At 44.1% G+C, this 14,548-nt stretch overlaps 2 protein-coding genes across 3 annotated transcripts in view; one reads left to right on the top strand and one right to left on the bottom strand.

Annotated features, from left to right (window-relative positions):
* The window catches only part of Kdm5 (Lysine demethylase 5), a 19,618-nt gene extending 8,443 nt beyond the window's left edge, over positions 1–11,175 (top strand). Inside the window, exons 6-30 of the mRNA XM_013313311.1 lie at positions 51–205; positions 591–752; positions 1,057–1,173; positions 1,472–1,583; positions 1,780–1,916; positions 2,142–2,401; positions 2,526–2,637; positions 3,256–3,450; positions 3,563–3,741; positions 3,905–4,076; positions 4,179–4,377; positions 4,557–4,672; positions 4,786–5,005; positions 5,211–5,428; positions 5,555–5,725; positions 5,828–6,021; positions 6,145–6,266; positions 6,348–6,487; positions 6,603–6,805; positions 6,905–7,022; positions 7,113–7,272; positions 7,348–7,424; positions 7,515–7,632; positions 7,797–7,922; positions 8,045–11,175. Coding sequence (XP_013168765.1) covers positions 51–205; positions 591–752; positions 1,057–1,173; positions 1,472–1,583; positions 1,780–1,916; positions 2,142–2,401; positions 2,526–2,637; positions 3,256–3,450; positions 3,563–3,741; positions 3,905–4,076; positions 4,179–4,377; positions 4,557–4,672; positions 4,786–5,005; positions 5,211–5,428; positions 5,555–5,725; positions 5,828–6,021; positions 6,145–6,266; positions 6,348–6,487; positions 6,603–6,805; positions 6,905–7,022; positions 7,113–7,272; positions 7,348–7,424; positions 7,515–7,632; positions 7,797–7,922; positions 8,045–8,199 — 3,938 coding nt within the window. The 3' untranslated portion in view covers positions 8,200–11,175. The remainder of the gene's footprint in view (positions 1–50; positions 206–590; positions 753–1,056; positions 1,174–1,471; positions 1,584–1,779; positions 1,917–2,141; positions 2,402–2,525; positions 2,638–3,255; positions 3,451–3,562; positions 3,742–3,904; positions 4,077–4,178; positions 4,378–4,556; positions 4,673–4,785; positions 5,006–5,210; positions 5,429–5,554; positions 5,726–5,827; positions 6,022–6,144; positions 6,267–6,347; positions 6,488–6,602; positions 6,806–6,904; positions 7,023–7,112; positions 7,273–7,347; positions 7,425–7,514; positions 7,633–7,796; positions 7,923–8,044) is intronic.
* A 136-nt stretch (positions 11,176–11,311) lies between these two features.
* LOC106118547 (facilitated trehalose transporter Tret1-like) lies at positions 11,312–14,183 on the bottom strand. 2 transcript variants are annotated; one of them, XM_013313213.1, is made up of 4 exons: positions 13,818–14,183; positions 13,450–13,585; positions 12,689–12,834; positions 11,312–12,570 (listed from the first exon to the last, which is right to left on the bottom strand). In XM_013313213.1, exons 1-4 carry the CDS (start codon positions 13,857–13,859, stop codon positions 11,383–11,385), a joined length of 1,512 nt encoding a protein of 503 aa, XP_013168667.1. In that variant the 5' UTR covers positions 13,860–14,183; the 3' UTR covers positions 11,312–11,382. The 2 variants fall into 2 exon arrangements, with proteins under 2 accessions (XP_013168667.1, XP_013168668.1); XM_013313214.1 differs by having other exon boundaries at positions 13,450–13,598.
* Positions 14,184–14,548: the final 365 nt, after the last annotated feature.

Below are 14,548 nucleotides of genomic sequence, written 5' to 3' on the forward strand. Positions count from 1 at the left end.
TCGTATGGCAAGTGAAAAGCAAGGTTCTTTATGTGGAATGTATGTGCCAGGTCCTCGCGAGAACAAGTGGATGTCTCCTGGCGGCAGCTGCGGTGTGGGGAGGTCGCGGCGGCTGCGCGAGCACCGGCTCAGCAACATGACGGTGTCGGTGACGCCCGCACCTGCGCCCGCACCACATGCGCACCACCACAACCCTGATGATCCGGTCAGTTCTAACACCAAAGAACCAGTAGGAAATTCCCTTGCACCACATACAACCACTAACTAATAAAAAGTCCCAAAGGAAAAATTAACCATGTTTTTATACTGTAAACACTTGTGTTACAGTGAAATAGTTGTCTGTATAACTTGAGCGGAGTAATTTAAAAATAATATTATTCTTTCTTAAATCTTCAAATTCCTGACTCCTAGTGATTATTATAAATTTATAAACTATTATAGATAATTCTGATTGTATTAAAAAGTTTAACAATTGGTTTCTGTGACCAATTTTTGACAAAAAAATATTTTAATACAGTGATGTTGGTCTCGGAAAGCAACAATCAGTGACCGGCTAAGTATAAGTGGTATTGTTTGTGTGTATGTGTCAGCTGGCGAAGTACATGTGCCACGTGTGCGGGCGCGGGGACGTGGAGGAGCAGATGCTGCTGTGCGACGGCTGCGACGACTCGTACCACACCTTCTGCCTCGTGCCGCCGCTCGCAGACGTGCCCAAGGGGGACTGGCGGTGTCCCGTCTGTCTCGCAGAGGAGGTAACGCTTTCATACTATTATATTATGTATCGTTTCTCACAACATTTCTGTATAAAACAGGTATATAAAGCCATGGTTAGTAATGTAAAATAAAAACAGATTTCTTAGCATGCTGAAGCTATTTTATGCGGCTTTTATTTTTAAATAACTGACGGCAATAATCATAACAATAATAAAAAGTTTAAGATACAAAGTGGGAAATAGAGATAAATCTGTATATCGGGGAGTGATTGTACAGTTGTATATGTTTGAGTTTTCAGTGTTGTTGTAGTGAACGAGTAGAAATGTAGTTGTACTTGTGCAGGTGTCGAAGCCGGCGGAGGCGTTCGGGTTCGAGCAGGCGACGCGCGAGTACACGCTGCAGCAGTTCGGCGAGATGGCCGACCAGTTCAAGTCTGACTACTTCAACATGCCCGTACACGTCAGTACAATATACATACCTTCCTTTTAAAGTCCCGTTAACATCGTTTGTTTTTTAATTGTTTTGTTTTTGCGAAATACGAATTTTTTCAATATTGCATACAGAGATTCTAATTTTAGCAAATAGTTTGATAGAAAGTTACCACAAATAGTGAACAGAAATCATATTCACTATTTGTTTTTTTATGGTTTAATATGCCGTTCTTTTTTAAATCTTTTTTATTCTGTAGTTACAAAAATAAAAAAAGAAATTAAGCGGAAAAGCGGAGTCAATAGGATGTAATATTTGTTTGGTATAGATGGTGCCGACGTCAACAGTGGAGCGCGAGTTCTGGCGCGTGGTGTCCTCCATAGACGAGGACGTGACGGTGGAGTACGGCGCTGACCTGCACTCCATGGACCACGGCTCCGGTCAGTCCGCCTTCATACTGCACAACACCTTTCTTACACAAGGCAACGTAAATTGTTGAAGACCGAGTTCTGCGCGAATCAACTAACCCCTATGACTAAAATCATCGAGTTTTGAAGATTTGCGTTGCCTTCTGTACGAAAAGCTTTATATATATTATCTATATATTTATTTAATATTATTTGTTGTACATGTTAGGTTTCCCGACAAAGTCGAGCGCGCACCTGTACCCCGGAGAGCAGCAGTACGCGGACTCGAGCTGGAACCTCAACAACCTGCCCGTGCTGGACGGCTCCGTGCTCGGTCACATCAACGCTGATATATCCGGCATGAAGGTACACGCCCACACACTCACCACGCCCACAACACACATCTTCTATTGTTCTGACTCAACATTGATAAATTGTGTAAAAATGGACTAATAAGATAAATTTTTGTTCAGACCACATCACTTCATCTCAGTACGGAAGTACTAAGGAACTAACATTTAAAATATTTTTTTAAACAATGTTCTTTTCTTCCTGTTTTTTTAGTTATTTTCTAAAACTTAATTTTTCTAGATCCCCTGGCTATACGTGGGTATGTGCTTTGCTACATTTTGCTGGCACAATGAAGACCATTGGAGTTACTCAATCAACTACCTGCACTGGGGCGAGCCGAAGACTTGGTACGGAGTACCGGGCTCCAAGGCGGAGCAGTTCGAGGCCGCCATGAAGGCGGAGGCGCCGGAGCTGTTCCAGCTGCAGCCTGACCTGCTGCACCAGCTCGTGACCATTATGAACCCTAATATACTCATGAAGGCTGGAGTACCGGTGTATAGGTGAGGATTTATTTCAAATTGTTAACACATTCAATGCCACTAGGAACTATTAGTTTCACCACACGAGTCGGTGGCACTGAACGTTTTAAAAACATCTTATTAAGTAACTTGTTGTGTTTGTTAGGACGGACCAGCACGCGGGCGAGTTCGTGATAACGTTCCCGCGCGCCTACCACGCCGGCTTCAACCAGGGATACAACTTTGCTGAGGCAGTCAACTTCACTCCCGCTGACTGGGTATGCTTGTCACCTCTTATGTGTCACCTAGAGGGAAGCCACAACAATTATCACCCACTTGACATAAATACTACGACCTAAATGACTGTTGGTGCTGTAAATGCTAAGGATTTAGTGACATTGACATTTAAAAAGAGTAGAAAAAGCGTGGTCCCGTTGTCTTTAAAAGCTATACATATTCGGACGGCAGACTGACGCCGGCAACTTGTTGCAGTTATTGGCTGTCGGCATAAAATCCGCCTCCTTCAAATGCGAGGCCTTTCTGCTACAAATGGATGGTAACCAGTGTTTATATACGTGTCAACGTAGAATCCAAAATTATATCTTTCAGTCACAAAAGAAAAACTACTCCAAATGGTGATTTATCAATATCTAGAGACAAGACTCCATAAGATGGCCCATTCAACCTTTAAAAACTGATAAATTGTACCTAAAAATAAAAACTATCAATCAAAATAGGATATAATAGTGCCTGACGCTTTTGTTGGCACGTGGTGCAGAAGTATATTCTTGTGCTCGACGTGCCAACTCAAATGTCGGGTAGGATTATGTATACTTGTGACTCGTGTGAGTTGTGTGTGAGGTAGGGTAGTTGGTATAAGGCGTGTGTATGTACAGCTGAAGATGGGTCGCGAGTGCATCGCGCACTACTCGACGCTGCGGCGCTACTGCGTGTTCTCGCACGACGAGCTGGTGTGCAAGATGGCGCTGGAGGCGGACGCGCTCAGCCTGACGGTGGCGCTGGCCGCCTACCGCGACATGCGCACCATGCTGCACGACGAGCGCAAGCTGCGCAAGGGTCTGCTCGACTGGGTGAGCCGACCTCACTAAACCTTTTGTACCAAACGTCCTCATACCGATGCTTTTAACGAGACGTAATACACAGCGTGAACTCTTGTAAATAAGTTTGTGTGTTGTGTCGCAGGGCGTGACGGAGGCGGAGCGCGAGGCGTTCGAGCTGCTGCCGGATGACGAGCGGCAGTGCCAGCTGTGCAAGACGACGTGCTTCCTGTCGTGTGTCACGTGCGCGTGCACCACGCACGTCGCCTGCCTGCGACACTACGCGCAGCTCTGCGCATGCCCGCCCGCCGCGCACAAGCTTAGGTGAGGACGCACACTCCTCCCACTTTATATCTCTCTCTTTTGTACTTACTAAAAATGTAATTTCTAAGTTTTTGTCCCTTGAATTGAGGAGAATAGACGTTATAAGTTTACACAACAACTATATTTTTTTTCGTTTTGTATGAATGTGTACATGCTGGTATAGGTATCGGTATACACTGGACGAGCTGCCGGCGATGCTGGACAAGCTGAAGAAGAAGTCGGAGCTGTTCCGCGAGTGGGCGGAGGCGGTGCAGAACGCGCTCGACCCCGACACGCCCAAGACATGTGACCTTGACGGACTGCGCGCGCATCTGCGCCGCGCACACGAACTCAAAGTACGTACGAACTAAACTGACATCAAAATTTAATTAAAAAAATGTTCTTTTACTATTTTATTCCCTCGATTTTCTTGTCAATAAATCTCCGATTCTGTTCAGATGCACAAAACGGAGCTGGTGCGCGCGCTGGAGACGGCTATTGAAGATGCGGAGAAGTGCGCCTCGGTGATCCAGCAGCTGGACCTGAACAAGATGCGCACGCGCACGCGCCACCACGACCCCAAGTACAGGCTCACCATACATGAACTGACGCTTTTCGCCGCTGAGATTGATGGACTCGCCTGTGTCCTGCCTGAAGGTATGGAATTTTTTCCGAGTTATTTTCGTGAAATTTCATACGTGAAATTGTAGAAATATACGCTTATACTAAATTGTAGCTCTGACGGTGACAGTTTGTCTCTGTTGTTGATCTTTTTACTGTATGTCAACAATTATTAACTATTAAAAAGTTGTGAGTGTCTATTTTTGTTTCATCAGGTTCAGCAGTAAAGGAAGTGTTAAGACAGACTGAGGAGTTCGAAGACCGAGCGACGGAGCTGCTCAGCAAGGACCTAGATGAGGTGGACGCTGCCACTGTCAGGGAATTAGAGGAGGTATGTGTACTTTATCATTTATATATTTTCATATTATCTCTCTCATTCTCATCAAATTCATGGCCAGTGAGAGCGATATTGTGGTCATTTTAATGTATAATTGGTGTGTTCAGGTGGTAGAGCTGGGTTCGCGGCTGTGTATCGTGCTGCCGCAGCTGGCGGGGGCGCAGGGGCGACTGGCGCAGGCGCGCTGGCTGGCGGAGGTGCGGGCGCTGCGCGAGGACTGCGCCGCGCTCACCCCGCCCGTGCTGGACCGCCTGCTGCGCGACGCCGACAGCGTGCTGCCACATCGCAGGGTCGAGCAGGAGAGAGCGGCCCTCTACAAGTTGAGAGGTTTGTGTAACAAATACATTTCTTCAGAATACATTCACACATAAGCCTAGGAAATGTTTGAAGTTGCTGCCATATCAACAAAATATTCTTAAAAAGAAATCAAAATAATGCAAAGAGGTTTAATCCCTTTTTTACATATGTTGTCGCTTTTAAATATTTTTATCGTATATTGTGTTGTTTTTAAACTCAATATTTATATTATCAGCACAAGTGGAGGAGTGGGAAGCGCGTGCGCAAGCCGTACTGTGCGAGGGGCGGGGCGAAGGTGGGCTCGGAGCTGCAGGGGGTGGGGCCGGCGAGGCGCACACCAGCCTGGCCGAGTTGGACCAGCTACTGGCCGACGGCGACGACATCGACGCCGCGCTGCCCTCGCACCACGCTCTACACCAAGCAGTCGCACACGCCAGAGACTGGCTAGCAAAGGTACACAAATAACTAAATACTAACATCTCCGAATTGATATCTCTAATGAGTGAGGCTTCAAATGCAGGACATTTGGTTCTTCACATCAAAGCAATTTCATTACATCGTATGGTGTGATGTTGTCAGGTGGAAGAGATGCAGTCGAAGGAGCTGTACCCGTACTTGCACAGCGTGGAGGCACTAGCGAGGCGCGGGGCTCAGATTCCCCTCGCACTATACGAGAAGGACCAGCTCGCCGCCGCGCTGCACTCCGCCAGGGAGTGGAAACGCGGCGCGGCAGACATGTTCCTCAAGAAGGTAGAGTACCTATTTTACCCCAGAAAGGGCATAAAACTCTGTTAATCAAGTAGTGTAACTCTAAGTTAAGTTGAATGTAATACTTGTTTCTTTAAATTCTAGAACTGGCCGTACACTCTGCTAGAGGCGCTGTCCCCCCGCACGGAGTACACGGGCGGGGCGCGGCGGCGGGGGCGGGACGCGGGCGAGGCGGGGGCGTTCCTGCAGCACTTCAGCGAGGACGCCACGCCCACTGAGATCGTCGCCGCCTTCAAGCAGGCCGAGCACAGGGAACTCGCCGCCATCAAAGAACTCAGGTATAAAATTACAACTCCTTAGATTATGTACACATGTGTGAAGTCAAATAATAACGTACGCAATAAATCAGAAAACTCGTTAAATGTTTACCTACAATTTAAACCGTAATCTTTGTCATTCAGGGCTCGAAATATGCGCAAAGAGGTCCGCTCGGCGCCCATCACCGGGGTCACATTCTGTCTGTGTCAAAAGCGACAGTACGGCGTCATGTCGCAATGCGAACTCTGCAAGGATTGGTTTCATGGTACATTATTTACTTATATAAATTACATTAACTTCGCAAGAACTGCTCGATTCTGAATATGTTATTTGTATATGTGTGCAGCATCGTGCGTGTCATCTGCACTGGAGGAGCGCGACTCATCGCCGGAGCGCGGGGAGCCGCCGCCCGCAGAGCAGAAGTTCCTCTGCCCGGACTGCACGCGCACCAAGCGCCCTCGTCTGCACCGCATACTGGCCTTACTGGTGAGAAACTCTATAAAAAACAACCGTCGCTCCATCACTTATACTTGCTTTAGTAAAGATTTTTGGTACTAAGTCCATATAAAGTATTTAAGTATTAATGTCGTTTGTGTGTTAGGTGTGGCTACAAAAGCTGCCGGTGCGCCTGGCGGAGGGCGAGGCGCTGCAGTGCGTGACGGAGCGCGCCATGGCGTGGCAGGACGCGGCGCGCGCGCTGCTCGCCGCCCTCCCGCACCACGCCCACACCCTCACCCTCGCGCACAACCTCGCGCACCAGACCGACCACAGGAGGGACAGCGGCACACACTCGCATGCCTCCAGGTAACACACAATCTATCGCATACTAGATTGATGCAATCTTCCAATAACAAAGTGATTTTATTTGTTAATTTTGCGTATACTAAAATGCTCTTCTTGTAGGTCATCGGCGAGCGTGGAGCACGCCTACAGCGCGACGCCGCGTTCCCCCAGCGCGCGCCTACCGCCCGGCCTGCTGCAGAAACTTGAGGATCTTATGCTGGAAGGAGATTTACTAGAGGTAAGATTATACTTTTGTCGCGTTTACTCAATTATAGGACTGTACATTTTGAGTTTAAAGCAAGGATTTATAATGTTTTGTGTCGATCAGGTGCGGCTGGAAGAGCAGAGTCAGGTGTGGAGCGCGGTGGTGGCGGCGCGGGGCGCGGAGGGGCGGCGCAGCGCGCGCGTGCTGGACGCGGGGAGACGCAAGCGCCCGCAGCGCGCCCCGCGCCCGCACAGGCAGCTCAAGCGCACGCGCCCGCATCACGGTACATATTGCTCTTACTTTTTGACGATTTCAATGAACATTTTTCACTTATTAATTTTGTTTGTTTTGTTCCTAGGCCCAACAACAACAACAACAAAGACTACGATAAAACGAGGCTCAGCCACGACAACAAATTACTTAAATAGAAAACAGGTAAATTATATACCATAGCAATTTATTCATATGAATAAGGAGACTGAAGGTAGTCATCACCGATGTGAATGTTATTATTTACTTGCGCAGGGAATGTCGTCGGGTTCGGGGCTGATGATGAGGAAGCACTACATGGCGCGGCAGGAGCGACGCAAGCGCGGCCTGGCCGCATCCACGCGCGGCAAGCACGCCCGACAGGCCAGGATAGGTGAGATTCTATACTCTGACACATAAAAGACAGAGATGTGACCATGTTTGGTATGCAGTACGTGTGTGTCGGACCTAAGCTAACAGTAGATATGTGTGCAGCACAACAGCGCGGCGCGGGCGGCAGCGGGGCGGGGACGGGGACGGGGGCGGCGGCTGCGGGAGCAAGCGGGGCGGGCGCGGGGGCGGCGCGGCGCAGCACGCTGGCAGCGCGACGCAGCAGCTCCTCGTCAGTCTCCTCCGCTTCCTCTGACGAGGACTGCGCAGCTGACAACTGTCTCAGGCCCACAGGTGACTACATGCTGCTCAACTTGTTTACTTAGCTAATCCCATAGCGTGAGTTCTAAGTGACGATTAAGTAGAACTAAACTGAGGAAAGACAAGATATGCTAAGAATGTGTGTGATGTGTCAGGCAAGGAAGTGGACTGGGTGCAGTGCGACGGCGGCTGCGACCAGTGGTTCCACATGCACTGTGTGGGACTCAGCCGCGGCGCGCTGCGGGAGGACGACGACTACGTGTGCGGAGCATGCGCGCGCGACACTCGCCACACTCGCGACTCCCGCTGAACATCTCTCATCATTTTACACAACAAATACGCTATAATTAATTATTTATAAGTAACAATGAATTACCAACAGTATATTGTTATAACATCCACTTTGTATGAAGGAGAAACAAACAATGATCAAGGATTTTACTGAATTTTGTCATAATTGTAAAATGTACATTATTACAAGATTTGTTTTTTTAATATTGAGACAAATTATAAAATAACGTTTCGCAGTTACAATGCGAGTCGCGCTTCATTGTATAAAATTGTAAATGATGAACAAATGGAAGGAAGTAATGTATCAAATTGTTGCATATCCGCGATGTATTTGTTTACGACACTGTTGTGACAATTTGTGAGAGATTCACAATAACGTCAGGTGAAAATATTGAATAACAGAGATTCGCTTGCACTCCGCGGGTGCGCTACCACAATGTTCATAGACGAATAACTTTTTTTCATATATATTTAAGAATAACTAATTTGATATGTTCCTTGTATATTCAATATCTCGATGTACCCTCCCAAATCACTAATTTCCCTGCTTTTACAATGTAAATGTGTTTAGTATTATTGTTGTGGGGGGCGGCACTGTACCTGCGCACGCGCACCTCATCATGTCGGTTGTAAATTTCAATGTGTTCATTATAATAATTGTTACGTTTAAAGTTTGCCGACATTGAAATTGAAACCTTAACGTCTTGCAGTTAGATACAAAATGCGACGCTCGACACTCAGTCGATGTTAAATTAGTGAGAACCAGGACTGTCACTGGATTTTGTAAATATTTTTGAATTGGAATGAATTTGATGTATTTTGTGTAGACTCGTTGTTTATTTTTTGTGATTTTTTCTTATAAAACTACGTCCGTACTACGTATACCATTTTGATTATATTTTAACTTGAACAAAACTTAACTTACACTTGAAGTTTATAATATCGGATGTCAGTGTTAACTAAGCAGTTATTGTGTTAGAAGAATAAAGCACGAATTACGCTTCATTGACTTTAATATTTGTTACAAAAAAACCGCTGTCGGGACATTTCTATGAAAAATTATTTGCTGAAGTCGTATTATAATTATAAATACCGTTTAATCATTGGCATATCCAGAAAGACTAAACTTGTCCTGCTGTAAATGTTTCTCTTATCATGGGTTTCTTAAACCAAAGTACTTCTATAAACATATCGTCACCCTTTTCTTTATCTTTTACAAAATAAAAATAACAATATGTTAAATGGAAATTTTGATCTCAGAAACCCACAGTTAAAAGTCTATTAATTATCATATTGAATAATCGCTTTGTCCATTCTGTTTGTTACTTAGATAATGGAGAGAAACACTGAAAGCTGTAAATATGTGGCGCTAGCGTCAACAGTGGACTGACGTCTGTCAAATATTTTATACGTCATTGTATCCATTTGAAAATATGTATTCCGGTTTTCATTCTTTGTTAAACCATTTATGTTCTACAAAAATTACTTTTTTTTAAATTTATTAAGTGAATTGAACTATGCATATAAAATAAAAGGTTTTTTATATATCTGTATATTTAGTGTTACATCCACTGTTGACCGTGGTGACATCTATTGAACAAAAGGCAGTCCCCCCCCTCCCGTTGTAGGAAGTGTCCCGGCGCGAGGTGGATGTTTTATACTAAAGTTGTAAATATACCGTGTAGGTGTGTGTGTGTGTATGTGTGTGGCCACGCCCCCTCCGCTCTCAGACCACAGACGAGGACAGACGAACTTTGATACAAGTGATGTTTGTATCACATTCTGAGGTAGACAATATTTCTCGCAGTTGGAGTCAGGTTGATGTATGTATAGTTACTGAAGAGTAAATATATTTTATTAATGTCCAATTTTAGATGAAAAGCTTCAACTTGTTTTCTGTGTGTATTTATATCGCTTCTGTATCGGCGACTGTGAACTCTATGCCCTCGTGTTAAGATGTATTATTCTACATCGATGCTACTTGTTTTGTAGTATTTGTGTAACATACCGACTAGTGTAATTATTGTATATTTTTTATATTTGTAGCAGTATGACAAATTTGTATAAGCCAATTTGAACTCTATTGCGTCGTTTGTAAGTTTCAATTTGCCCCGGCGTTGCTTTCAGATGAATGTTTGTAATATCATAAATTGTTAGAACTAAGAATGTAATACAGCTGATGATGCCGACCGTTTTTTTGCTTTTTTTACCTTTTGTATACATCTATTTGATATTAAATTATTATTAGTACTTTGCGATTTTTATATAATAGGCCAAATCATATAAGTTCGCACTTTTGATCGTAGAGGTAAATTTATTTTGTTAAGACGTGATATAATATTAAAATTAACTTAGCGAAAGTATTCTGTGTGCGAACGCCACCGAAGTATCCAGCTTCTAGAACTACGGTGGCGTACTAACAATAATTTTGATATACTTCTTGAAAATGATAGGAGAATAGTTTAGTTTTTCTATGGAACTATCGGCGTATCGACCGCGTTATTTATTAACAAGATGGCTGTTAAATTTTTTTATGTTTTAAGTTAAGGCGGCGTCATTTGTTCTGCCGACGCCCCACTGATCTCTGCTTCATAATTGTCACTATGTACGCACATTGCAAACGCGACCTTATTTTTAGTACTGTAAAGTCTCTTTTTGGTCGTGGAATGTCGTGAGGTTTGTGTACAGGCGGTTGCAATGTGCGCACTTAGCAGTTTATATCTGATCTGATGTTAAATGTTTATATAAATGTAAAGGAAAGCGGGGAGCGTGTGCGAGTGCGAGTGCGAGTGCGGCTGACGACTGTACATAGGATAGTTAAGAGAGAGAAGTCGTTTGTGCAACTATACGGGTGCGAGCGAGACGACAACGTGACGGTTGTTTGACATGAACACTGCGACCTCAGCACCGCGTATGGTTGGACAGACCGACCTTATCATGTACCAAATAATATAGAAAATTATAGAAAAATACCGGTGACTTTTATTTTTTTTTATTACATTTTTTAATCCCTTCATCCTCGCTTAAACTCGATCAAAGAAATATGATTTTGAGTGCATAGCATTCGTAGCTCCTGATACTGTTTTTATCAATAAAAGGGTGTAGATTTACATTCACAAAAATATAAAAAGTAATAATATAAAAAGATATTTATTCGTAAATTTGGACTAGTTTAAAATAATATTATAATACATTATCACAACTACAGTACTGCGCTACTACACCGCCGCAGAGACAGCTTGCTCTTGTACGCCTCCACGGGGTCCGCGTGCAGCGAGTGCCGCGCCTCCGCCTCCTCGGGGCGCAGCGCCCGTCCGCGGAACTCCGCCTCGATCTGCTGCAGCGTCTTGCCGCGCGTCTCCGGCAGCAGCACCCACATCACCGCCAGGTTGTACGTCAGCAGCGCCGCGTACAGCAAGTACGTGCCCTGAAGACCTCCCGCGTCCACCAAGTACGGGAACGTCTTCAGCGTCACGAACATGAAGCTCCCGCCCGTCATCAGACTGATGCTCCCACAGATACTTCTGTGCTCCAGCGGGAACACCTCTCCCGCTATCACGTTAGGCAACGGCACCATGCCCACCGCCACGGTGAAGAACTGGATGTTGATGAGCAGCGCCGGCAACCATATCGCATCGTACACAAATATCCCCTCGTGTCTCGCGTACACGTAGGCGGCTATCGCCAGGTGGCTGACGACGCACAGCGCGCCCGTGGAGAACAACATGGTGCGTCTCTTGGTCCTGTTGATGACGTACACTGCCACACTGTTCGAGATAATTCTCTGCGTGTCCAGGAACACCATCCAGAAGTGGGCGTTGGCGCCGGGGCCCATTAGAAGACCTATAATGACGGTGGAGTACGCCGACATGGTGGTGCCGCCCGCAAACTGCATCAGGATATTTCCGTGGATCATCAGAATAATCGGTTTATAGAACTCTTTCTTTGTCATAGTGTGCCAGATTTTGTTTATCCGGCTGGATTCGGATCCGGAGCATCTTTTCCTAACGATAGCTTTCTCATACGCTATTCTGGTGTTGATCATGTCCTCGAGCTCGTCGTCCTCCGCGTCGCCGCGCAGCCAGTGGAAGACGGCCCTGCACTCGTCGAACCTGCCCCGAGCGACGAGCCAGCTGGGCGACTCCGGGATGAACATGGTCATGATGAAGCTGGTGTAGGAGAAGAAGGCGCAGACGAGCGCGGTGAGCCGCCAGCTGAGGAGGGAGCCCACCAGGTGCACGAAGAAGATGCCGAACGCCTGCGCCAGCGAGATGGTGGTGAGGAAGGCTCCGCGGTTGCGCGGGCTCGTGTACTCACCTATCAGCACTGACCGCAGCGTCGTCAGCAGCCCGCTCGACAGACCGTGCAGGATGCGACCTATTATAATTACCTGAAATTAAACAAAAGTTTTTTTTTTTATTTCGTAAGTGTTCTCGGAAAAATAAAATGTGGATTGTCTTTTATTAAATAATGTAACTTGAATATTTTAACTTTTACATAATACCAACATGAACACTCTCTGCCATGACGATCATGAACCAGCCCACAAGGAAGGGTATGCAGACCGCGTAGTGCGCCAACTTGCGCCCGAGCCGCTCCATGATGGGCGGCGTCAGGAAGTACCCCAGCAGCATGCTGATGGAATGTACTGATGCTGTAATAATGGAAGACTCTCTTAGGATTAAAAATAGTAAAAAGGCTCCTGCAAGTTTATCGTGTTCAGAATTTTAAAGTTAGGAACAATTGCAAACTACTACAGAAGTCAAGATCGAAAATATATTGCAATTTGATATTTATTTAATTAAAAATGAATGTCATATGCTTGTTATATTTCTTGAGAAACTTGCAAGAAATCTTATAATAAAGTTATTCCTTTTTCTATTTTAATATTTGCGATATAATATATTTCAGGATCATACAATCACAAGGTCAATTTTACTATCTGTTAATGCAGAAGATAAATTTTATAGCCCAAATTGACGATTATGTTATAAAATTTATCTTCTATTTTATAAGTGTGCTTAAAATACGTCAATTGTAACTTTACATTCTTTACGAACATATTAAATTATTTTCAAAATTAAAAAATTAATATATTTTCTAATCCAAAATTGTTAGCAATATCTGATGCCAGTATATTCCTTGTATTTACTTTTTTCAAAAGGATTATTACATTTGTTTAAAAGGAGGCTTAAATTGAAAGTTCAATAATTTCTTAAGCTTGCCTAAAACTATCCATCTAGAATTTGAATACGAAGATATGACTAACCGATCCAGGACTCGGTACTTTTGGGAACAGCGAGGGGTGAGCCGGGCTGGCGCAACTGCGGTAACAGGATGGCAGGAAAGCCCATGACACACCCGTGGCACACTATATTGATACATACCGCCGCCGTTACAAAACTCTGACAACAAAAACTTCGTAAATAATATTAACAAATCTACGTAGTGTATTTGCTTTTTACGCAAATGACCAAGCTTTTAGGAGAAAAAGAAAACAATTAAATTGATACAAATAAGAATTAAAAAAATCGATAAACACAGTTCTATAAGGGGATTTCTGTTTATTGAATTATAAGAGGAATTACTGCGAATTATATTAAAATAAATTATTCACAAACAAAAATGAATACTCACTTGTTTGACGAAAGGTGAATAAGTTCTTTTATTGGCCGACATTTTTAATAAAAAAATTAACTAAATTAAAACTAAAAAATACAATAACAATGCGCGCGCGACGTATACAGTTCGCGGCACATTTTGAATGTCCAGTGATTTGTGACTGTCAAAAACATTGTCACGTTTTGTCCGAGTGTACCTGTCACATGGCTTATCGTTTTCAAACATAATGACGATAAGTACAAGATATGTCGCGCACAGTCACAGATCTGCCAGCGATCCGATTAGCTTAATCAACGACAGATTTGCAATATAAAATAATCAGCATATTAACAATTAATATTAATAAAATATCACTAGAACGACCCTCTATGACACATCAGATTATACGATACGAATGACATGGTGTATTTCAAATTGGTCATAATGTTTAGGCTGTAAGAGGTCAAAGGTCACTGACGTACAGCCAATAAAAAATAAAAAACCGTTTAAATCAATTTCACCAAACAGTTTAAACATCTTTTTCTCCAGATATTTTTTTTTATTTCTTATAAATGCAGCGTACACTGCAATTATGTGTTAATTTGTAAAATCTATTTTGTCACTTTGAGATTATAACACTAATCTTATCGTTAGGATTATGTTTAACAAAGAGAAACGTTTTTGGATTAATTGACGTTGCATTTCATAATTCATTTACGATTAAATATTAGATAAGAAACTTGTACCCCCAGTGCAGAATACCTATT

Source organism: Papilio xuthus, unplaced genomic scaffold (assembly GCF_000836235.2).
Source record: "Papilio xuthus unplaced genomic scaffold, Pxut_1.1 DF827570.1, whole genome shotgun sequence".
NCBI lineage: Eukaryota > Metazoa > Arthropoda > Insecta > Lepidoptera > Papilionidae > Papilio > Papilio xuthus.

Excerpts from the sequence above, each read along its gene's own strand:
- LOC106118547 (XM_013313213.1), bottom strand. The coding sequence starts at position 13,859 with ATGTCGGCCAATAAAAGAACTTATTCACCTTTCGTCAAACAA. Across the intron at positions 13,586-13,817 it reads ATTCACCTTTCGTCAAACAA|AGTTTTGTAACGGCGGCGGT; the intron begins GTGAGTATTCAT and ends TTTTGTTGTCAG. Across the intron at positions 12,571-12,688 it reads TCATGGCAGAGAGTGTTCAT|GTAATTATAATAGGTCGCAT; the intron begins GTTGGTATTATG and ends GTTTAATTTCAG.